Consider the following 24,466-nt stretch of genomic DNA (forward strand, 5'->3'; position numbering starts at 1 on the left):
AGTTGATTCCGAGGCGGCGGAATCGACCGTTACAAACCTTTCGAGGCACACCACAATCTCTCGGGTGCTCTCCGGCGATGCCTAACCGTCTAGGACCGAAGAGTCCAAGAGTAACAAATGCGAATCACGAGATTGACAATATGCTCAAGTGCTCAAGTAGTTGAATTGCTCTCTTTTTGAATTTCACTCAACCCACAATTTGATTTGGCAAATTTGATCAAACACTCACTAAGAGAGGGTTGGGAGAGTTAGCAAAGCTCAAAAACGTGCTAGAGGATCAGCAGAATCAGCAGCCTCCAAAGGTGGAGGCTTGGGGGTATTTATAACCCCCTTGGAAAAACTAAACGTTATATAGTCGTTGCTATACCGGACACGTCCGGTATGACTTACACTGCGCCAACGGTAACTGAGTTACAGTGACGTTGTGAGGCATCAGAACTCTCGATGAGTATCGGAACTTCCGATCGTCGAAACTCCCGACTTACGTCGGAACTCCCGACCCTCAACATATTTGAAAACTATGGTAACTTAGTTAAAGTATGTGAGGTGTCGAAACTCCCGACTTATGCCAGAACTTCCGACCGTCGGAACTCCCGACCCTCAAGGCATTTGAAAAATAGCCGTTGGCTTCTGGTCGTCCATACTGGACGTGTCCGGTATGACCACCACAGTGAACTCTCCAAGTTAGTTAAGCACGAGATGTTGGAACTCCCGACCATCGGAACTTTCGACTCACGTCGGAACTCCCAACGAACCAACCTGAGATCAACAATATTGTCATTGCTGGGCAAATACTGGACACGTCCGGTATTGCCAGACCAGCATAAATCAGTTAGCTCTTTTGTCTCTCAAACACTCTAAAAACTCACATGGGTTGGCTTGAGCACTTATGAAACATTATCTATCAACATGATGCATCCCTCTTAATAGTACGACATTCCTATTAACTCAAATTTAAAAGTATAATGAATTTAAACCTTTTGAGTTGATCTATTTCAACCGAAGCCGTGTATTCCACTCTTCATCAAGTGAGGGTGCCAACATGTTGATATTGATCTTTTCACTTGAGCATAGCCATCTTGAGCACGTGACTTGATTCCATTCATCAAATTTGAGTAATCCCAAATGTATCAAGTCACTTCCATCAAACACTTCAATAGTGATTTAATCCTTCACATTAACATGACCATCATAGCTTGATTAGTACCTCAACTAAATGTAAGTACTTCCTTCTTCACCCTAGCTAGGTTCTTCGGCCACCAAGCCGTCGCTTGCCCTTCACACTTGCTTAGTACCTCGAAGCCTTTCCTTACTATCTTCACCATCTCAAGCCATCAAGTCACATCTTGTGTTGAATCAACCATTCATTTATATTGTTATCTTTTTCATTTCAATTTAGCAAGCTTCAAATATGAGACCATTCCATATGCAATCCCTCACGTCTCATTAATTAATTCTTATGAGCTTGCTTTCACACAGTACATGGAAATCCCATAATAAATAAGCATTTGCATGAATTCCATTTGCATTGTTGTCTTGTGCTTGAATTAGATTGTTTATACAACAACACATCATTTTGGCTTTCATTAAGTACCTGTGAGATAACCTATTATATGTCCACACTTAGCAAACGTGTTAGACCTTTAATCACGTTGTCATTCAATCATCCAAAACCCACTCAAGGGCTAGATGCACTTTCAGTTAGGGTGTATTTTTTCCTATTTTCCCTTATTAAATACGGTCTCAGGTGTTCCCAATACAACAAACGTTTGTAGCATGGCTGGTTAGCTTGTTGAGGTCCGAGACACAAGGGGCAGGGATCTATCCCTCGCTTCATTGTGTTTTTTGCGTAATGCGTCAATTTTGCATGGTGCGTTCTTTTGTTGGCGCTTGCCTAATTCGTTGGGGCTCGCTGCATGACACTGTGGGGCACGTTTTTTCCCTTGCCGCGCGGATTACTTTCTTTGGTGCTTTTTTTCGCTTGGCCGGCGTCCGACGTTTGGGTTACTAGCTTCTTCTATTTATTTAAGCGCCACAACACTACTCACTAAGCCACCAGTTCACCACTTCTCTTGTTCATATGACGTGCAACAATCTTTTCACATGGCCGATTTATTTCCTAGGTTCGATCTCAACGAGCCTCCATTAGAACATGGCAACAGTAATGAGTCTCTTCTTTTATTCATTTGCCGTGCAATCGTCCTTTCATATTGAATTATTTCTTATTAGTTTCCTTTTGTGAACAGGATTTGATTTAAACTTGCCATTAGATGAATATGGTGCTATCAATTTTGATTTTGAAGAAAACCTCGCTGGTAAGAGCAATCATTTTTTTAATAGTGAACTTATAACCTGTCGTTGCTGTACTAATGGCTATTGTACTCATTTGAAGGTAATGGAAGGAGGAAAGACATGTCCGAAGAAGTCACAAAACAAGTCTATCAAACTTTATTGGCTAGGAGCAGAAATGGGACTAAGGAAGCATGATACAAGAGAAGTTGCTAACCAATTTGGAGTACATATTCGCTCCGTTCAATGCTTGTGAAAGCGAGGTAAAAGCCCCCTTGCTCAAGGCATTCCGGTTAATGTTGCTAGTCGAAAGAGAGGTAGAGGAGGCCGTAAGGCAATTCCAGTTGATTTGGAGGCATTGCGCAATGCCCCCCCTTAAAGAAAGAATGACTCTAGAAGATGTGAGTAAGAAACTAGGGATTACCAAATCCAAGCTACAAAGATACATGCAACAAGGTCTTCTTAGGCGCCAGTCAAATAGCATAAAACCACACTTGACCGATGCAAACAAGGCGGCTCGGTTACAATGGTGTGTTGACATGCTTGAACATGGTAGCTTGCATGATGATCCAAAATTTAAGGGTTTATTTGACCATGTTTTCATTGATGAGAAGTGGTTCTTTCTCACTCAAAAATTAGAGAAATATTACTTGCTACCTGATGAAGATGACCCCATCGTACTTGCAAGAGCAAGAATTACATCCCTATGCTCATGTTTTTGTGTGTATGTGCTTGGCCAAGGTTTAGCAACGGATTGTGTACTTTTGATGGGAAGATTGGTTGTTTCCCTCTTGTTACTTATGGACATGCTCAAAGAAATAGTGTGAACCGCCCAACTGGTACTTCAGTAGTTAAGCCCATCACTTCAATCACAAGAGATGTGATTAGAGAGTTCATGGTTGACAAAGTGTTGCCTGCTATTCGAGCCAAGTGGCCACGTGAAGATGTCAACAAACCAATTTACATTCAACGGGACAACGCACCATCTTCGCTTTGGTCTTGACTTCTTTATCTTGATTTCTCCTTCTTTTTAGCGAAGTCAAATCTTTTCATACGAAGTCGAAATGTTGTCTTCGCTTTCCTTTTTCCTGCAAACAGATTTTGTTACGGAATCTTAAGAATTTAGCTCCAAAGTTTGAGACTGTGTTTTGTGACGAAGTTAAATTCCCAACATATTGGCTGACAACCCGGATCTATCGATCGACTAGCTGTCGTTGCCGTTGCCGTTGCCGTCGGTTACTCGGACACCACCAGCCATTCACCCCTGTCGAGCATTACTCCTCCCAGTTCAGTCCGGCCTCATCACTCCCGTGGCCGGCCGGTGCAGTGGAAACAAAGGAGCGAGCCAAGAAGGCAAAATTTCCTACCACGGCGGCGCATTGAATCCCCGCTGCTGTGTCGCGCTTGGCACTATCCACTATGGGCGTGGGCGCATGCGCATCAGAGCTAGCCCAGATCGGCAGAGCCTGATGAGGGAAGCTACGGAGCACCGAGCACGGACCACGGGCTAGGGTGTGGGGCGAGTACTAGGAGCATTCAGCGTCGTGTACTGTCCACGCGGACGCGGCGGCAGCAACCAGCGAGGTCAGATTCTCGGCAAGGGCAACCGCCCACGCCGGCCGCATGTGCAGTGTCCTGGCGGCGGCGTCCCCGGCCATGGCATGGCAGGGTGGCAGATGGTACTTTCGGTACGCTTCGACGCCTCGTTTTTCCAAAGCTTCCAAGCGCCGCGTTCACAGTCTGTCTCGCGCGCCGATGATTGAGGCCGCGCCACAATAACTGTGCCCCGATCGGACATGGGCGGACGCGCGAGTGGGGAAAGAAAAGAAGGTGAGGATCCTCGGGGTAGATCACACGGACGAAATGTCGGCGAGTTATTGCCGGTGAAACCTGGCTGTGGTACTTGTGGTAAAGGGCCGGCAGTTCAGTTCAACGGGAAAAAGGGCTGCATCTGCCGCGCACCCGCACGGTTCTTGTACAAGACTTGCCTAGGCAAAATAACTGGAGCAAGAGTAACTGGAGTACCGGACCTCCTGCGCCTGTTCCCTCTCTGTCCGATCTCCGATCAGTGATAGATTTCACTGACAGCTAGCTGTTGGTGCAGCTACGCTTCGTACTGCGCGGTACCACTGTGCCATCATCTATCCATCGGCGTACGCAAAAGCCCCAATAATTTGCCAGTAGGGTTTGCCGTACGGTATCAAATGCGCAGTTGCGCTGCTTCGGCGTTTTTGTGAAGGGGTTAATCTGGCGCTGTGATTGAAGTGTGAATTCAGCAACAGGCATGGGGCTCCTGTTTCCGTGTACACTTGTATAGCTGGACACGGCCGGCCCAATGCTCCAGTTGCTGGTGTGAGCAGCGCCCTACCCCCAGCCGCGTGGAAATAAATGCGGGCCCACAGCCGCCTAACGAGGGTCTTGAGAAGGCCCAACTAATCTTCACCGTCTCCAATCGAATCCAGGGCCGCTTATAAAAATAATAATAAATAAAATATTGCTTTTCCTCTGCAGGGTCCGGGTGGGGTGCTGGTATAAGACCAGCATCCCCTTGCAGATTGTGATGCCTCGCAGTCGATCGGTCCATCTCATCGCAAAGCCAACCAGCTCCGGCGGCCGCTGCTTGATCACTTACCAGAGGAAATGGGGCGGCGCGCGTGCGCGTGGCAGGTGGTCGTCGTGGCTGCCTTGGCCGTCCTCGGCGCGGCGGCGACGATGGTGCGGGCGGCGCCGCAGGTGCCGTGCTACTTCATCTTCGGGGACTCGCTCGTGGACAACGGCAACAACAACTTCATCGCGTCGATGGCAAGGGCCAACTACCCGCCCTACGGGATCGACTTCGCCGGCGGCCCCACCGGCCGCTTCAGCAACGGCCTCACCACCGTCGATGCCATCGGTAAGCAGCAAGCTTGCTGTGAGATAATAGTACCGCCACTGCCTGAAAACTGGAGCAGCTAGCTAGGCACTGTTGATGGATGCAAATCATGCAAAGTCTAGCTGGGTCTCGTACGGTGCAATAGCCAATAGGCCCGAGCAGAGCACGCATGCATGCCGTGCCTGGTCACTGGACCAGGGCGAAGACGACCGAACCTGCACTGCACTAGAACTTTTTACGCCATCCATCCACTACTTACATGCGTCTGCCATTGTTTGCTTTGTGCCCGTGTGCACATCCAGCTAAGCTCCTGGGCTTCGACGACTTCGTGCCCCCGTTCTCCGGCGCAAGCAGCCAGCAGCTCCTCCGCGGCGCCAACTTCGCCTCCGCCGCCGCCGGTATCCGGGAGGAGACGGGCCAGCAGCTGGTACATATATACGCACGCATGTTAATTCAAAATTTACCGCGCCCCTGCATGCACATGACGTGTGAACTGATAATGCAGGGTGGCCGGATCAGCTTTAGCGGGCAGGTGCAGAACTACCAGTCGGCGGTGCAGGAGGTGATCAGCATCCTGGGCGACGAGGACTCCGCGGCGACGCACCTGAGCCGGTGCATCTTCACGGTGGGGATGGGCAGCAACGACTACCTCAACAACTACTTCATGCCGGCCTTCTACAGCACGGACAGCCGGTACACGCCGGAGCAGTACGCGGACGCGCTGGCCCAGGACTACTCCCGGCTGCTGCAGGTGATGTACAGGTACGGCGCCCGGAAGGTGGCGCTCATCGGCGTGGGGCAGGTCGGGTGCAGCCCCAACGAGCTGGCGCAGCGCAGCGCCAACGGCGTCACCTGCGTCGAGCAGATCAACCACGCCGTCCGGATCTTCAACCAGCGGCTCGTCGGCATGGTGGACAGGTTCAACAAGCTCCCCGGCGCCCACTTCACCTACATCAACATCTACGGCATCTTCGACGACATCCTCAAGTCCCCCGGAGCCCACGGCCTGAAGGTGACCAACGCGGGATGCTGCGGCGTGGGCAGGAACAACGGGCAGGTGACGTGCCTGCCGTTCCAGATGCCGTGCGCCAACCGGCACCAGTACCTCTTCTGGGACGCCTTCCACCCGACGGAGGCCGCCAACATCCTCGTCGCCCAGAGGACCTACAGCGCCAAGCTCGCCTCCGACGTGCACCCGGTCGACCTCCGCACGCTCGCACGCCTCTAGTCTGGTTTACAAGATCCATGCATCCATCGGCTCGGCTCGGAGCTGGCGCGCGGCAGTGAGCAGAGCTTACAGGTTTCGCGGTTCTTCAGTTTGTGTTTGTGAATTGTGACAGATATGGGTAGCATCGTGTGGGCGTGATCTTCAGTCACTTACATAAAACCCAACGAAGGGTTCTTAATTGGGTGCACAATGTATAGGTTATAGTGAGCCTCAAGTGCAATTTTATGATACTGTATTCCAAATGTGTAATTAGTTTGGCATTACTCCTCCAAAAAAAATATGAGTGGCATTTTGCAGTTTTGGAAAGAGATAATTCCTTATTTGACACTGGAAAAATGAGCCGTTCCTTTTTTTGACCCTGAAATTTTCTTCGTTCCTTATTTGACACTCACTTGAACTTTCATCCCTAATATGACACTACCGTCCGATCCGTTAGCTTCTTCCGTCAGAGAGCCTGGGACACGCTGTCAGATATTTTGATTAGGTCAAAATTGGCCTCCGTCGACTGTCCCGTGCGTGCGGTTCCCAGTCCTCTCTCCCGTGCGTCCTCTGTCCCAGGCTCGATCCGGCGGCGAGCGGTGAGATTCCTGGCGGTGGCCGGCCGTCGGCGGCGAGATGGAAGGAGATCCGGCGGGGGAGGATGTGGATCCGGCCGGCAGCTCCCTCGGGCGGGGCTTGGCGGCGGCGGCGGCGGCGAGGTCCCCCGGGCGGCGCGCGCAGGCGGCTACGGCGACCCCCCCCCCCCCCCCCCCCCCGCGGGTTGCGCAGGCAGCGCCGGCCGCGAGCTCCCCCCGGCGGGTTGCGCAGGCGGCTGCGGTAAGCCGCCCCCAGCGGCGCGCGCAGGCAGCGGCGGCGAGCCCCCCCCCCCCCCCCCCCCGGCGGGTTGCGCAGGCAGCGGCGGCCACGAGCTCCCCTGGCCTGGTTGCAGATGCGGCGGCGAGCCCCCCTGGTGGTACTGTCTTTTGCACAAATTCTTCTATTGTCTTTAATTATCTTGCTTTGCAAATTCATTTGCTCTGATTCAGCTATTGTCACTTTGGTTGCCTGTGCAACTTGTGTCATCTACATTCCTCTGTTGTTTTGTTGGTTCATTATTTATATTCTTTTGATCAAAAAAAAAATATATATTTCCGGCCAATTGATGGATGGATTATTCAATTGGTCCAATGGTAATATATCCTCACTGGCTTTAGTAAAATATTGTCCTGTTTATCTCCCATGACCATGAGATACCCTAGTGATGCCTGCTTTTATATATCTGAAAGTCTAAGAACGTTGCTCGCCAGGCAAGGTGACCTTTTTTTCTTAAAAGAAGGGTTATGTCTCTTATTTTTTTGCAACCAAGGATCTCTAAGACGTCGACACGTAATCTGCCTTTTATTTTTTGCAACTAAAACATACAGATATTTTCACCACTCTGGCTTGCTGATCTGATCTGTAGAATGTATTCTTGTATTTGAATCTTTGATTCTACCCTTGAGTTTCTTTTGAAACGCAGAGTGTTTGTCTGAATACTGTCATTTTCTTGTGTTAAGTCCCATTTGCTGAAACTGGCCTTCATTCTAGTGCTTTGCAAACTCACTCACTAGTGATTTAGCTATTGTCACACAAGTGCTTGGTTGCCCCGTGCAACTCCTGTCATCTACATTCTTGTGTCTGAAATATTGTTCTGCTTATCTGTCATGAGAGAAACGCTAGTGATGACTGCTTTTAGAACTCTGAAGTCTGAGAACACATATATATTGTTGCCACTCTGGCTTGCTGAACACAGAATTTATGTCTGAAGTACGTACCTATTTGCACGCTGCTTTTCATTCTTGTGTTTTCCACACTAGTAATGAGTGCTTTTAGAATTCTGAAAGTCTGAGAATGGTGCTAGCCAGGCAAGGTGGTCTTTCTTAAAATAAAAAAAGGTGTCCCATTTTTTGCAACTAAGGATCTCTAAGAAATTGCCACATAATCTGTCTTTCCTTTTTCACAGCTAGAACATATACATGTTGTCAGTTAGCTTTCTGATCCGAAGAGTGAAATATATTCATTGACTTGAAGCTTCATTGACTTGTATTCAAAATCTAGGCAGCACGCTCGGGCGGGATTTAGGGGGCCATGGAGGGTCTGATAATGCTGACACAAAGCCACGCTGGCTCCTTGAAGGGTGAGTGCTAGCCTTCGATTCATCTAAGCAGTGCAAAAGTGATGTGCAAGTAGCAGTGTTGATTCCTTAGATTGTTCTTTTCATTTGCAGGATGGATCCAAATTCAACATATTTGCTAGAAATTAGACTGTTTGGCAACAAAAAGAAAGTTAGAAAGGATTTTAGGTGTTTCTGTTTTGATATGACTATTGATTCAGATTTGACAAACTATAAGGATTTACTTGAAGAGATTGTAGAGAAGTACCCGCCAGGTTATTTGGAAGTAGCTCATCTTCAGTACTATGACCATGATATGAAAGAATTCCCTAAAGTTCATTATGACCAAGATTTGTTGTCTATGTTTGAGAAAAATTCAAAGACAAAGGTTGTCGACATGTTCATTTCTTACTGTGATCCCTCTGAACCATTTGAGCCCATCAAAGAGTGGCATAGTGATGTGCAAAAGCAGGCTGCAGCCAAGAATGTTGCAGAAGATGAGGATAGGTACCTTTGCAACCCAGTACCAGAGAATGAGCATGTAGGTGTTGATGATGAGGTCATGTAGTTAGAGAAGATACCTTGTGAAGATACAAATATGGCTATGATTGTGCATAAGGATCAGGACAAAGAAAAGGTTGAGAGTGAGGATGAGGATGAGGATGAGGATGAGGATGAATTGGAGATTGAGTCAGGGACTGAATTAGAGGATGACCAAGAGTTGGTAGGACATGAGGCAGAACATATTCCAAACAGGGAATATAATAAAGAAGACCCTCCAATGGTAGTTGGCTCAACATATCCTAGCATGGCAGAGTTTAAGATTGCATTATCTCAGTATGCAATCAAACGTGAATTTGAGTATAACACAGAGAAGAGTGCACCATCTAGGTTCAGGGCCTATTGTTCAAGGCGGGAGGAAGATAATTGCCCATGGAGACTACATGCTTCTACAACAGATGATATGTGCACTGTAGTGGTAATTATTCAGCATAAATAATTTCTGTTTTTTTTTCTAAATATTTATTCTATTATGTTGGTGTAGCTTAATAGGGATGTTAATCTTTTGTAGGTGAAGAAGAACCCATATGCTCATCAGTGCTCTAGTACAAGGAGGAAGAAGAAGGTCAAAAATGCCACCAAGCATTGGGTATGTGCTAAAGTTAAGGACTGGCTCATTGAGGATGGATCACTTGATGCAATGGAGTTGAAAAAGAAGCTTAAAGAACACTACAAGGTGAGTGTCCACTACAAGAGGGTGTGGATGGGTAAAGAGCTAGCATTGAGGCATATTTATGGTGACTGGGACAACAGCTTTGACAATTTGTATAGGTTTAAGGCACAAGTTGAGAGCACTTGCCCTAATAACGTAGTAGTGATAGATCATCACACAATAAATGGAAAGATCAGATTTAAAAGTTTTTTCTTTGCCTTGAAACCATGCATTGATGGGTTCATAAGTGGTTGTAGGCCATACTTAGCAATAGATAGCACTTTCCTGACAGGCAAGTTTAAGGGGCAGTTAGCTAGTGCTTCAGCTGTTGATGGCCACAATTGGTTATTTCCTGTTTGCTTTGGAGTTTTTGATTCTGAAACAAATGATAATTGAAAATGGTTCATGGAGAGAGTTAGAGAGGCCATAGGATCACCAAGGGGTTTAACCATATGCACTGATGCTGGCCAAGCAGTGATGTCAGGGATAGGTGATGTGTTCCCAGAGGCAGAACATAGGGAATGTATGTTTCACTTGGTGTCCAATTTTAAGAAAAAATTTCATGGCAAGGTTTTTGATGACCACCTTTGGGCAGCAGCATACTCATGGAACCCATATTTGTTTGAGAAACATTGGGCTGCAATGGAGGCAGCAAAGCCAAGTGCTACTAATTACCTTAGGAAGTGGCACACTAGGTTGTGGACAAGGAGTCAGTTCTCAACCATTTCCAAGGTTGATTATGTAACCAACAACTTGGCTGAGTCCTTCAACAATTGGATTAAGCGCCACAAGTCCTTGAACTTGGATGACTTAATAGACAAATTAAGGCAAATGCTTATGATCAAGTGGAACCAAAGGAGAAAAATAGCAATGAAGTTAGATGGCTGGATTCTGCCCCACATAATTAAGAAACTGAAAGAAATGAGTAGAGAATTAAACTTGGAGGTGCTTGAATGCTCAGAAGTTGCTGAAGTTACAGCATTGGGGGGTACTGGCTTTAGGTTTGTTGTCAACTTGCAAGATAAGACATGTTCATGTAGACAGTGGCAAGTTTCTGGCATTCCTTGCAAACATGCAGTAGCATTTATCACATCACTTCACAATGCTCCTCTAGAGAAGTATGTAGACATGTATTACTCTATTGACAAGTTTAGAGCAGCATATCAGCACTTAATCCCTGCTATGACTGACAAACGCCAGTGGCCTAAATCTACACATGGATTTTTCATGCATCCACCTCTATTGAAAGCAACTGCTGGTAGGCCAAAAACTGAGAGGTACAAAGGCTGTAGTGACAATAAGAGGAAAAAAGACCAGCACCAGTGCCCTATTTGTACAGGCTATGGCCATCATTGGCACAACTGCAAGAAAGGTAATCCAGAGGACATTGCTGCTATGATGGTTGTGAGGTACTATACATGCTAACTACTTTATTGTTGATTGCATTTTCCTTTTGGCATAATATAGATTGTAACTACTTTCTTCTTTATCATGTAGAGGACCACCTAAGAAGAAGGCAAAGAAAACCAAAACAGCAGAGTCATCCATTGTGCCTTTGGACAATGAAGCACCAGCAACTTCTATGTCTTTTCCACCAAGGTTAGCTTATGATTTTGTCTCACTTTTTCCCACAACAAACTGCAAGTTTTGAAGCACTTTACTTTTGCCATGTTAGCCAAAATTTGGAGACAAGTACAAAGAGTAAGGATAACCAAGTCATTTCTAGTATTGGAGCATCAACAAGCGCGGAGATTACATCCAAGAAAAAGGCAAATAAGGGCAAATCTAGTTCTGGAGCATCAAAAAGGTAATGAGACGCAGTTCATGATATAGCTTGTACTTCTGTATCTCGTAGAACATTCTTCGTGGGGTTTTCTAACTCAATAAGTGAAGGTTGAGCGTAACACTTTTCAACCTGGCAAAATTGACGGAATATTTTATGCACTGTCATGCTAAAAGAGAATGATCATTCACAATATTACTGAAATCTGGATTTTATTGGCCTCATTTGATATGGTATTCATGTCAGTAGAATGATTTGTTCACAGCTCCCTGTCTCCCTGATGGAGCTACTAGTTTGCCATTGTCAATAGTGTAACAGTCTTCTACACCAGATGTCTGGTGCTACATATACAACCCTTTCTAGCAAATCTAGTTCTGCCGTTACTTTGTTGCTACTGTTACTTTGTTGTCTCTTGTTCAAATCTAGTTCTGCCGTACATAGGTCAATATCAGATTCAAATGAACCTGCGCCTACTGCTGCTCCAGTCAAGGCAAAGAGCAAAAAGAAAAAGGAGCCTACTAAAAAGAAAACCACCATTCCTATGCTGCCACTTGACAGCCCTGCAATGGGCACAAGAAGCAAAAAGGTCGATCCTGCTAGCCATGCAATGAGCACAAGAAGCAAAAGGAGGTTCAGCCTGTGATCCTCATGTATCTGTGAATTTGGACTCCGCTTTGTGTGTGAACTTGCATGTATCCGTGAACCTTTGTGTGTGAACTTGCATGTGAATTTGGACTCCTGTGAACTTGCATGTATATGTGAACCGTTTTGTGTTTGAAGTTAATGTGGTGCTGGTCTGTGAACTTGCTATATCACGTGTCATCATCATGCTGTGTAAATGTTGAAAAAATAGTTGTTAGAAATCATAAAGCATGCAGCTGCATGCCGGATTGCTGGTCCTGAGATCGATCAAGTCTGTGTTGCTACAACTGCAAGCAGGCATGGAATGAAAAAAGGGAAAAGGCCCGGCCGGCCCCAAAAGCTACTTTCCCCACAGGCCAGAGGTCACAGGACACGATCTACCATCCATTCGGCCAAACTGGTTAGCTCAGCAAAAACATGTTGACAAAAAAAAGAGAGAGGAGCCAGCGGCCAGATACGCTGCATGCATGCGTCTGTGCCTCTGCATGCGCCCAGCGCCCGCTGCATGCATGCGCCAGCATCAGGGGCAAAAAGGTCTTTTTAAGCACCACTTAACGCGGTTAGCTGATAGAGTTGACTGCGGTGTCATATTAGGGATGAAAGTTCAAGTGAGTGTCAAATAAGGAACGAAGAAAATTTCAGAGCCAAGAAAGGAACGGCTTATTTTTCCAGTATCAAATAAGAAATTCTCTCGATTGGCTTGAATATAAATCATCAGTTGCGGCATTGGGAACACACGCAATCTCTCACAGCATTCACTTGGGGGAGATTCGAGACCAGCTCGTGATACACGAAAACGACAGGATACACATCCTGACGTGCCTCGGACACGGCTGATCTGTTCTGTAGCGGCAAGAAGTTCGTGCGAGGAGTTCACGGGCGCCTGCGGCAGCGGCCGTTTCCGTGGGTTGGGCCTTCGCCCATGCAGCAGGCCAGGGACGCGACCGCACGGTTCAACAAGTGAGATCCTGTGCACTGCAGATCACCGATCGACGTTAAGCGAAACAGAAATGCAGATGCAGGAACCACATACAACACGCGATAATATAACACTACAGCAAAAGGCTGTCGCCCTACACCAGCCCCTTCCAGCCAAAATCACTGAATGTTTCTGGTTTGACGTCATGACTTGGCACCCCAATTTCAGTTTATACAGGTGCTTCACTTACAACAAACACCACTCAGAACTTCACATCTCTGCGTCTGGCGTCTTGGAAGACTCATTCTCCAGGGGCTAGTGGTGGTGTAACCGAATGCACAGGCCAGGGATTTTCTTGGTACACGATGCTGCCACTTGGCTGCTGTACATGCTTCGCTCCCGGATTCAGCTTCACAGGTCTCAGAGTGCTGACAGCTTTCGACCACGTGGGATGCGATTCTGTGTTTCCAAGTCGAAGATCAGCTTCATCTTCGTCGTCCAGACAGATAGGCCGTGGCTGTGGCTGCACATCTGGTCTGGATCCACGGAACTCCAAACCCGTTTCTGCAAATCGTAACGGTGCAAGGTTTCTCTGGTAATGTCATGGACAAATCGTCCTTTTCTGCTGGTCTTTTGCAGTTCCTCAAATGTTCCAAGCCTTCAGGCCTTGATCCCATCACGGTCCACCTCATGCTCTCAATTTCGAATACTGAGTTGCCAGGAGCACTGGAATTGCTCGGTGGATAAGGTGTGGGAACTGATGGGTGAAAGGTAGTAACGAATCCATGGGGCGGTGGTGCATAGTCAGCGCTGTAAACATGGGAAGGATGACCGAAGGCGGCTGTCGGGTTCATAAATCCAGGGTCTTTAATGGATCTACTTCCTAGCAAAAATTTGGCCTAGCAGACGGCGCAGCAACAACGCGCGCCTCCCGGGCTGACCCAAATACCTAATGATAGGCCGGGAGAACGATCTGATCCTCGACCGGAAGGCCTGGCCAAGGAAGGGACATAGTCTGACTCTGACCTCCTTTTCCGACCGGGGAAACGTCGAACCTCTGCTTGCAGCTCTTCCCCGACCGACATGGTCGGGCCGACTGGGAACAACCGACCAGGGACACCTGCTCGGTAAGGGCCCAGGGATCAGACGGAGCATATAAGGTAAGACGCTCAAGTCAAACCGCAATACGGAGGACCGTACCCTGCCATATCCTGCGCACCTGCAGGACGGTGCCATCAGGCCATACCAGATAGGCACTATGCAACCTTTCAGGCGTGTCAGAACCCAAACAGTGTTGTGGGCGCTGTCGTTTGTCGTACCCTGCCATGCCCTGCACACCTGTAGGACGGCGGCACTGGGGCATGCCGAGCAAACACGGTAAAGCCTGCCAGATGCGTCTGAGCATAAACAATATTGTGGGCACCGACAAACGTCTCGTACCTGACAGCATGGGCAACAAGATTAGGAAGCACACGTACGCACTCTCTCTCTCTCTCTTTCTCTTTGACTTGTAAGGCCATCTCCTTCACCTATAAAAGGGGGATGCGCTCTCTCCCAACTGGGAGACTCTCTCTGGAACTAGACAATCTGAGCATTCGAACAGCTCCACAGCTCTAGAACCCAACAACTACACAGAGCATATGCTGCAATACTTAGCGCACGTTAGAGCACCTGTCACTCTTAGCCACTTGATTTAGAGTCCGACCGGACCTCTAACACCCTCCTTCTCATTCCATACTCGTTTGTAACCCCACAACAAACTTCGAGCACCTGGGCTCAGGAATAAAGTCACCGACCGACTAAAACTGGACGTAAGGCATGTTGTCTGAACCAGTATAAATTCTATGTCATTGAGTGCTAGGCCACATCAGATCACAACGCACGGCAAAACTACAAATATTTACTTGTTGGTCACTTTTCGCACCGACAGTTGGCGTCATCCGTGGGGAGGACACCGTGCGTTCACGCTTTTGGTCATCGGATGGCCCATCTTTCCACCATCTTTGGCATGGCGGGCTCAAGCGATACGATTCGCCTCGGCTCGTTGGAGTTTCCCACGCTCCCACCTGTTGGGATGCGGGTTCCTCCCATCTTCGAGCCGCTCCAGACCTTCCTCTTTGGAAGTCTAGACTTCGTCGCCGACCAGCTCGGCGTGCTCCGCCTCCGCGAGGAGGCACTTGTTCCGGCGCCCACTAGAGGAGGAGCACCCTCTACCGGCCCCGAGCCATTCGATGACCCCAATGTCAAAACACCCGCGCTTCGCCTTGAGCCCATGCTAGGCTCAAACTCCACGGTGAGTAACGTACATATTGTTCTATATTCACTATTTAACACATTTTGCTGACTCTCCGGAGGGACCCCATTGCCCTCACCACACTACCGGTTTCTATCGATAGAATATCGTCGGCAGTCCTCCGAGGGGTATCCCACGAAGGTAGATTGATTGGCAGAGAGGTGTGTAATAAAGAACAAGAAGGCAACAGAGACACACGAGTTAGACAGGTTCAGGCCGTCAGTATGACGTAATACCCTACTCATGTGGTCTGTTGGTTTGTATTGGCTATCGTATGATATTGCGTGATTTTGGAGGGGGTCCCTGCCCACCTTATATAGTCCGGGGGGCAGGGTTACAAGTCAATTAGATCGGGGAGATAACTGGAAAGTAATAACAGATTTCAGGAATCATGGGATCATACGTATCCTAACAGATCTCGTAGTATCTTCAGGATATCTTTCCGGTGTCTTGCAGGAGACGCCGAGCAATGTCATGCCCCATAAGGCTTCGTCTTGTGGGCTAGGCCGCCCCTAGGTATCCGGGGTCATACCTCCCACAGCTAGTCCCCAAGCGCCTTGTACCCATTGTGCAACGCTGTCTTGAGCTTGTCTGAGTAGGTACGAATAAAGCCAAGCAGTTAAACTCATGGTCTGACCATCATGATGAGTTGCCGAGCAGTTGTGAGCAGTTGCCGAACAGCGTGAACCGTCGCCGAGCAGTGTGAACCGTCGCCAAGCAGCGTGAGCCGTCGCCGAGCAGTGTAACCCAAGTAAGGCTTACCATAAGAGTGTAAGGAGCCCAAGTTCAGAATCGAAAATTTCTTCGCAGTGGACCAAGTGTGCCCACTTAGAGTCCGACCACGAGAAAGGGAGATAGACTTCTTCAGCTTCAGGAGGCGCGGAGTCTTCCAGAAAAAAGCAAACACACTCACCGTGAGGTGAAGTGTGCCCACTTAGTCCCCGAGCCTGACAGTATGTGATGTAGTCACGTGGTGATAGGGTCAGAAACAACAGACAACAGGAGAAAGTTTGTCAACATCATCTGACATGCACATATCAAGATCCCAGACGTGCTGTCCAAGATCAGCACCCTGATCCGAACAGCATGGAGCAGCTTGATAGCACACCGATGAGACGTAGCAAGATCCGACCACCAATGGAGTTCTCAGCTTAGCTGGTGATGCTTGCACGAAAAATCCGAGCACCGATGAGTCCCCAGCTTAGCTGGCGATGTTTGAGCACCGAGGAGTCCCCGGCGTAGCTGATGATGAAGCATGAGCAACGAACAGTCCTGTCAACTGGTCGGCGACGAATTGAGCACTGAGTAGAAGCGACCGACGAACAGTCCGATCAACTAGTCAACGACGGAGTCCATGAACCTAGCGGTCCGACCAGTTGATCGGTGGAGAAGTCCGAGCACCAGGTGGACCGATCACCTGGATGATGATCCCGTAATACAAATATGTAGAACGGATAGTACAAGATGTAAAAATACATGAACTCTAGAGAAAAATCAACTGGTGCAGCTCGGCGATCAGTTGGTGTGAAGATGTATTTATATTTAATACAAACCGCCCGAACAGTTAGTGTGTAGCTGAGTCTCCAGCCCTAGCTAGCCCGTTAACCATAACACGGAGCGCGGAGCCTGTGTGCGTGTAGGAAGAACAAAGCGTCGCTAAGGAGCCACTGCCGACCACCCATAACGTAGAGGGCAGACGCTCGTGCACGTGTAGGGAGGAGCCGGAGACACGGCCATCTCTGGGGACATCAGAGCGTCAACATGACTGTTCGGGGGTTTAGAAAATCGTTTGGAGAGCAAAAATTGAGAAAACAGCTCAGAGAAATATTATGACGATATACGAAGATTGGAGAATATTTAGAATGATATTAAAGCGTAACTTAGCTTTAGACAGAACGTCTAGCAGCGTGGCAGCAGGCGGCGAGTTGTCGGTGAAGGCAACCTCGGAGGTGGTTCTGAGATCGGATCTTCAATCGCAGGTATTGGGGTGATCGGTGCAGTATTGATCTGCATCGGCTCGATGAGCTCTCCAACTCTATCAACATTGATGACCCACGAGATCGATCCGACCGTGAAGATCTAGCCAGGCTATGGGAGGTATCCCACGAAGAGCTTGCGGAACATATCATCTTGTTCGATATAGAAACAGCACGAACACCCCTACCTAGCGTGCCAATTATCAATAGAATATCGTCGCCCGTCCTCCGAGCGGTATCCCATGAAGGTAGATTGATCGGCAAAGAGGCGTGTAATCAAGAACAAGAAGGCAATAGAGACACACGAGTTAGACAGGTTCAGGCCATCAGTATGACGTAATACCCTACTCCTATGGTCTGTTGGTTTGTATTGGCTATCGTATGATATTGCGTGATTTTGGAGGGGGTCCCTGTCTGCCTTATATAGTCCGAGGGGCAGGGTTACAAGTTGGTTAGATCTAGGAGATAACCAAAAGTAATAATAGATTATAGGAATCATGGGATCATACGTATCCTAACAGATCTTACAGTATCTTCAGGATATCTTCCCGGTGTCTTGCGGGAGATGCCAAGCAGCGTCGTGCCCCATAAGGCTTCATCTTGTGGGCTAGGCCACCCTAGGGGCGCAGCCCATGTGGTCTGTCATGGGTATCCGGGGTTGTACCCCCCACAATTCCCCTATGGCTTAGCATCTCGCATGGACACGTGCGCACGAGGGCTCCGAAGGATGCTAACGACGCCCCCTCTCACATCTGAATTCGTGGGGATGGCGGGCTACACTCCCGCCTCCTTTCATGACCTCATAGATGACGATGTCGAAAGCGACGGCTCTAGCATCAGCAACGTCGTGGCATCTGGCCACCCTCTATCCTGGGAGTGCGCTTTAGCAGATGCCCCAGGACAGCCACCAGTGGTAGTGGAATCTCTAAAGACTCACACCCCTCCGGACCCTCATGTGAAGGCCCTCGTGTGTGCATAGGAGCACGGCGAGGAGTTACGAAAAAGCAGTAGAGTCATCCTCCACCTATGCTGGTGCGCTCGGCGTAGCACACTGTGCCATGTGTGTGCAACCCAGTGAGCGGCGCTCGGGGTCACGCCTGCCAGCTCTAGCGTAACATCCTGGACGGAGGGAACAATCCCCCATAGTTTGCTCGGGCAGGCCAGAACATCACCGCTGCGGCGATGCTTTTGCGTGGCCTTCTTGAGCCTATCGACCCCTAGGAATAGACAATCCACCAGAACCTTTGGGCGCTGGTGGAAATCGCCACCATTCAATAGGCGGAGAGCTCTGCGTTGCGTCACCGGCTCACGGCCTCTTGCTCCACCGGCGGAATGGGGCCGCACTAGTCGAGTTGCTCCATCCACTCATCACTACAGTGTCGAGAGTGGGGCAGGAGGCCGTGGCTACACTATAGATAGCCTGATGTGGCCCCTGCTCCACACTGACCACCTATGCTCAAACGGCTCAGGCTAAACCATGACACTTGTAGCATCATCAACAATCGGTGCCATGCCCGGAGCGATGATGATGTCCATCAAGTGGTGGCGAGAGCAGGTGGCATGGGACCCAGCCTGACCATCGGGGAGTGCGGGGACACACCTCCCAGGCATGGTGGTCGACCAAACGACCGGAGCCCTAGCCCGGATGGCCCAGGGCCATAGGCCTTTGGTCGTCACATCTAGAGAGCACCGTTCCCACAGCGCTTCCGACCACCCACCAACTTTGCTAGATACACCGGGGAAACAAACCCCGGTATATGGCTTGAAGACTTTCGGCTCGCCTGCCAAGCCGGAGGAGTAGATGATGACGACTTCATCTTTTAGTATCTCCCCATCAGTGTGGGGGAGCATGTTCGAGCATGGTTCAAATTCCTCCTACCTGACAGCATCCATTACTAGGTAGATCTCATGAGGGTCTTTGTCGGGAATTTTTAGGGGACATATGTCCATCCTAGGGATTCCTAGGACCTCAAGAGCTGCCAGTAGGAGACCAATGACTCCCTATGGGATTACATCCATAGGTTCTCAAAATGGTGCAACTCCCTTCTGGATGTCGTTGACGCGGATGTCATCAGCGTGTTCCTCTCTAGGACAACCTATTGGTACTTAATCCACAAGCTCGACTGTCTGAAGCCTCATACCACCCATGACCTACTCGACATACCACGCCTCCAGCGAGGAGGCAGTCGGGGCGGTCTTCAGCAGTGGTTGAGACAAGGGCAAGGCCAAACGTGAGGACCAAGACGAGGGCCCTCCACGTAAAGGGGCAAGAAGAACAAAAAGGATTGGTGCTAACCGGCCAACCCAGCTTTGGTCATCGTAGCCGATCATGCGGGAAACCAGCCCTAGCAGGGCTAGCCCGACCACTTCGATAAGCTCATGGAGAGACCATGCACCAACCACGCCTACCTTATCAAACACCTCTACAAGGACTGTGAGCTCCTCAAGCGCTTTCTGCGACAGGCTGGCAAGCCAAAGGAAGGGAAGGGCAAGGAGGCAACGCCCAAGAAAGGAGGCATGGTAGGCAAGGATGATGATGGCTTCCATGACCCTGAGGAATGCCACATGATCTTTGGGGATCCGACTCTATCCACTCTAAGCACCAGTACAAGGTACGCTACAGAGAGGCATTTGTTGCCGAGATGGTCATCCCCTCTTTCCTTAGCTGGTCAGACTCCCCGATCACTTTTGATCAGAGAGACCATCCTTCCCACGTCGCTCGACCAGGTCGCTACCCGCTCATCATCGACCCCATCGTTCGCAAGAAGTGCCTCACTAAGGTGCTGATGGGTAGAGCTAGGCGACCGAGCCAACTTCTGCTCGGAGGTCCTCACCTTCGAGGTGGTGGACTTTCTAGGGTCCTACCATGCCATCTTAGGGCGGCCATGCTACACCAAGTTTATGGCGATCCCTAACTAGACCTACCTCAAGTTGAAGATGTCGGGGCCGAACGGCGTCATCACCAGTGGGTACCACATTTTTGCATGCCTGCACGAGCGATCGTGAGCATTACGAGCTCGCCACGACCATCATCAACTCCATCGAGCTCCTAGAGCTCAGGAATTCATCGACTCTAGCAGTCCCAGACTGCAACTAGCTAACCTCCTCAAGTGCCTTCAACCCAACTGAGCAAACCAAGGCAGTGGGGATCAACCCCGCTGACCCGACCAAGACGGTTTCAGATCGGGACCAAGCTCCTAGCCAAATAGGAAAGCTGAGCTCGGCTGACTTTCTACACGCTAATTGTGATGTCTTCATATGGAAACCATCTGACATGCCAAGCATACCAAGGGAGGTCGCTGAGCAAGCATTATGCCTCATCCTGGGCTCAAAGGCCGCCAAGCAACACTTGCGTCGCTTTGACGACGAGAGGCGTAGGGCCATAGGCGAGGAGATCGCCAAACTCCTAGCAGTCGGGTTTATCAAAGAGGTATACCACTCTGATTGGCTGGCTAATCCTGTTCTTATGAAAAAAGAAGACAAGGAAAATGGAGAATGTATGTTGATTATACTGGCCTCAACAAGGCGTGTCCAAAGGACCATTTTCCTTTGCCATGCATAGACCAAATAGTTGACTCCACCTTAGGATGCGAAATCATCACCTTTCTAGATGCCTACTCAGGTACCACCAACTCATGACTTCATTCATCACCCCGTATGGTTTATACTGCTATGTAACCATGCCTTTCAGGTCTGGAGAACACCGGTGCCACCTATCAACGGTGCATGTAGCGATGCTTCGCTGATCAAATTCACCCGCCCTGACCAGCCTAACCAAGTCGAGCGGCCGAAAACCAACAATCGCCGTCAATGTAGATGACGTAGTGATGAAAATGGTTCAATCTAGCGGCCTTATTGCAAATTTGGCTGCAACATTGGCAAACCTTCGAAGGTTCAATATCAAATTGAATCCCGAAAAAATGTGTTTTTAGAGTTTCGAAGGGGAAGCTCCTTGGATACATCAGTGTTCGAGCACGACATCGAAGCCAACCCTAAAAAATCACAGGCCATCTCCAACATGGGTCCCATACATAATCTTAAGGGCGTATAGAGGCTCATCGGTTGTTTGGCCGCCCTAAGCCGGTTCATCTCCCGACTAGGGGAATGGGGGATTCCTCTCTATAAACTTCTCAAGAGGATAGATGCATTCGTCTAGTCAAAGAAGGCACAGTAGGCTTTGGAAAACCTCAAAGCATCACTGACGTCGGCCCTAGTTGAAAGCTCTAGTTTGGTTTTGGTGAACTTAATGAAACCCTAAGTGCTAACCTAGTTTATCAAAGTAATTATGAGATAGGTGGCACTACTCCAAGTGTTGAAGCAAATGAAGATCATGACATGATAATGGTGATGCCATGGTGATGATCAAGTGCTTGGACTTGAAAAGAAGAAAGAGAAAAATAAAAGGCTCAAGACAAAGGTATAAATGGTAGGAGCCATTTTGTTTTGGTGAATCGAGACACTTAGTGAGTATGGATCACATTTAGGATCAATAGCTATACAATTAAGAGGGGTGAAACTCATATCGAAATGCTGGTTATCAAAGTGCCACTAGATGCTCTAACTCATTGCATATGCATTTAGGATCTAGTGGAGTGCTAACACCCTTGAAAATATTTGTGAAAATATGCTAACACATGTACACAAGGTGATACACTTGGTGGTTGGACACATTTGAGCAAGGGTTAGGAACTTCACCGGCAAAGTGTGGATAGTCTGACGGTGCCACCGGCGCCCTATACAGAAAAGATAGAGGTCACTGTAAGTGACCGGATACTGGTCTTGGAAGGACCGGCGCGTCTGGTTAGTAGAAGCAGCGAAGATGCTGGTGTCGGTCTCTGATCGGACACTGGGTCACTTAGTGACCGGATGCTGGAGGGCTACGTCCAATCCTACTGATGTGGCAGTGCATAGAGGAGACATCGAGTGACCGGACGCTGGGTGGGTCTGGTCGAGCATGACCGGACACGTCCGGTCGTGAAAAATCATTTTGGATGCTTACTAGAAATGACCGGACGCTGAGGTCCAGTGTTCGATCACTTCATAGCAGCACGTCTGGTCATCACTTAACCATTGAGATCAGGTGATCAACATTTGAAGAGAGGGGACACATGGCATGCATCGCGTGTTCGAACGCTGAGGTCCAGTGTCCAGTCACCCCGTGTTGTGCCCAGTGAAGGGGTACAACGGCTCTATTTCATGGGGGCTTCTATTTAAGCCCCATGACCTGGCTCTAGCTCACTTTCTTGGCCATTTGTATTGACATAGCAACCTTGTGAGCTTAGCCAAAGCCTTCCCACTCATCTCTATCATTGATTCGTCATCTTTGTGAGATTGGGAGAGAATCCAAGTGCATTGCTTGAGTGATTGCATCTAGAGGCACTTGGTGTTCGTATTTTGCTAGTGGGATTCGCTTGTTACTCTTGGTGGTTGCCACCACCTAGATGGCTTGGAGCAGCGAGGATTGTCGAGCAGGAGGGTGGTGATTGTATCCAGCTCTGATCATGGTGATTGTGAGGGGTTCTTGACCTTTCCCCAGGTGGAGGGCCAAAAGGTACTTTAGTAAATTGCTCATGGCTTATGTGATCCTCATCTTGTGTTGGTTGTGCGGCACCCTATTGAGGGTTTGGCGTGTGATGCCAATTAGCGCATGAACCTCCAAGTGAGTGAATCGCCACAATGAGGACTAGCTTGCTGGCAAGCAAGTGAACCTCGGTAAAAAATTATTGTGTCATCATTTGATTCTGAGGTGATTGGTCTTCATTGGTATTCATTCTTGTGATTGATTGGTCCACTCCTCGACTCGGCGGTATAACCATCTTGCTCACTCTCTTTACATTACCGCAAACTAGTTATCAAGCTCTTTAGTGTAGCTAGTTGTGAGAGCTTGTTAGTTAGGTTAGTGTGGCTCTTTAGTTAGCTTTTGAGAGCACACTAACTTAGTGTAGTGACATAGTTATTGTGTGGATAGAAACTACTATAAACTAGAATTATGGTAGGTGGCTTGCATTTTTAGTAGGCTAGCGCAATACTCGCTTCGTCCTCATAATTGTCTAACTGGTTTGTTAAGTGTTGTTGTAGAATTTTTAATAGGCTATTCACCCCCCTCTAGCCATTAGGACCTTTCACCAGTCCTCAGTCGCTCCCGAACGGGGAGAACCCTCTCCTCCTCTAGATCACAACAAACAACTATGTTGTGAGTGCCGCTCTCATCATCAAACAGGAGAAGTCGGGATGTCCCTTGAAGGTTCAACGATCGATGTACTTCATCAGTGAGGTACTCACCGACGCCAAGGCTTGATATGCCTAGGTGTAGAAGCTTCTATAGGCTATGCTGATGGCGATCCAAAAGCTCCTGCACTACTTCACCGACCACTGAGGTCATGGTCATCACCTCAGTACCTGCTGGGAGACATCATTCGCAACCTCAATGCTGTGGGACGAATCTCCAAGTGGGCTCTTGAGCTCATGGGTCAATGACATCAGGTATATCCCTCACATCGCTATCAAGTCTTAGGCTCTTGCCTGACTTCATCGCCTAATAGATGGAAGTCCAGCTCTCAGACCCCGAACATCACCCATAAGTACTAGACAATGTACTTTGATGAGTTAGTTATGGTGCCCTAGCTTGGGGGCTAGAGTGATTTTGAATCTCCCCAGATGGGAGTAGGCTCCGCTATGTGATCCATCTCCATTTTTGGGCCTCAAACAACGATGCGGAATACGAGGCCCTCATCAATGGACTGCACATCTCCATCGAGCTCGGCGCTACGTGGCTGTATGTCCATGGTGACTCAGAGTTGGTCATCGACCAAGTCATGATGGAGTCCTCCTGCAAGAGCCCTCTCATGGCAGCATAATACCAGGAGGTGCGCATCATGTCCCCCAAAAGGACAACGATGCCGCCGATTTTTTTCGCAAAATTGGCTACTAGGCGGGTTTTGTCTCCAGATGGGGTCTTCTTCAACGATCTCCATGAGCCGTTTGCTCGCGTTCTGGAGGATTCGATCCAGACACACTCCGACACCAATCTGGCACCCAGGGGCTCTGACCTCCCGATGTGTCCCAACACCAACCAAGTGCTCAGGGGCTCTGATCTTGGCGCCTCCATGACGACATCGCT

General features: G+C 48.8%; 1 protein-coding gene across 1 annotated transcript; it reads left to right on the top strand.

Moving 5' to 3' along the window:
- Positions 1–4,820: 4,820 nt before the first annotated feature.
- LOC136517668 (GDSL esterase/lipase At5g45670-like) lies at positions 4,821–6,704 on the top strand. Its single transcript, XM_066511300.1, has 3 exons — positions 4,821–5,182; positions 5,464–5,588; positions 5,667–6,704. Exons 1-3 carry the CDS (start codon positions 4,930–4,932, stop codon positions 6,387–6,389), a joined length of 1,101 nt encoding a protein of 366 aa, XP_066367397.1. The 5' UTR covers positions 4,821–4,929; the 3' UTR covers positions 6,390–6,704.
- Positions 6,705–24,466: the final 17,762 nt, after the last annotated feature.

This window comes from Miscanthus floridulus, chromosome 17 (assembly GCF_019320115.1).
Source record: "Miscanthus floridulus cultivar M001 chromosome 17, ASM1932011v1, whole genome shotgun sequence".
Classification (NCBI taxonomy): Eukaryota; Viridiplantae; Streptophyta; class Magnoliopsida; order Poales; family Poaceae; genus Miscanthus; species Miscanthus floridulus.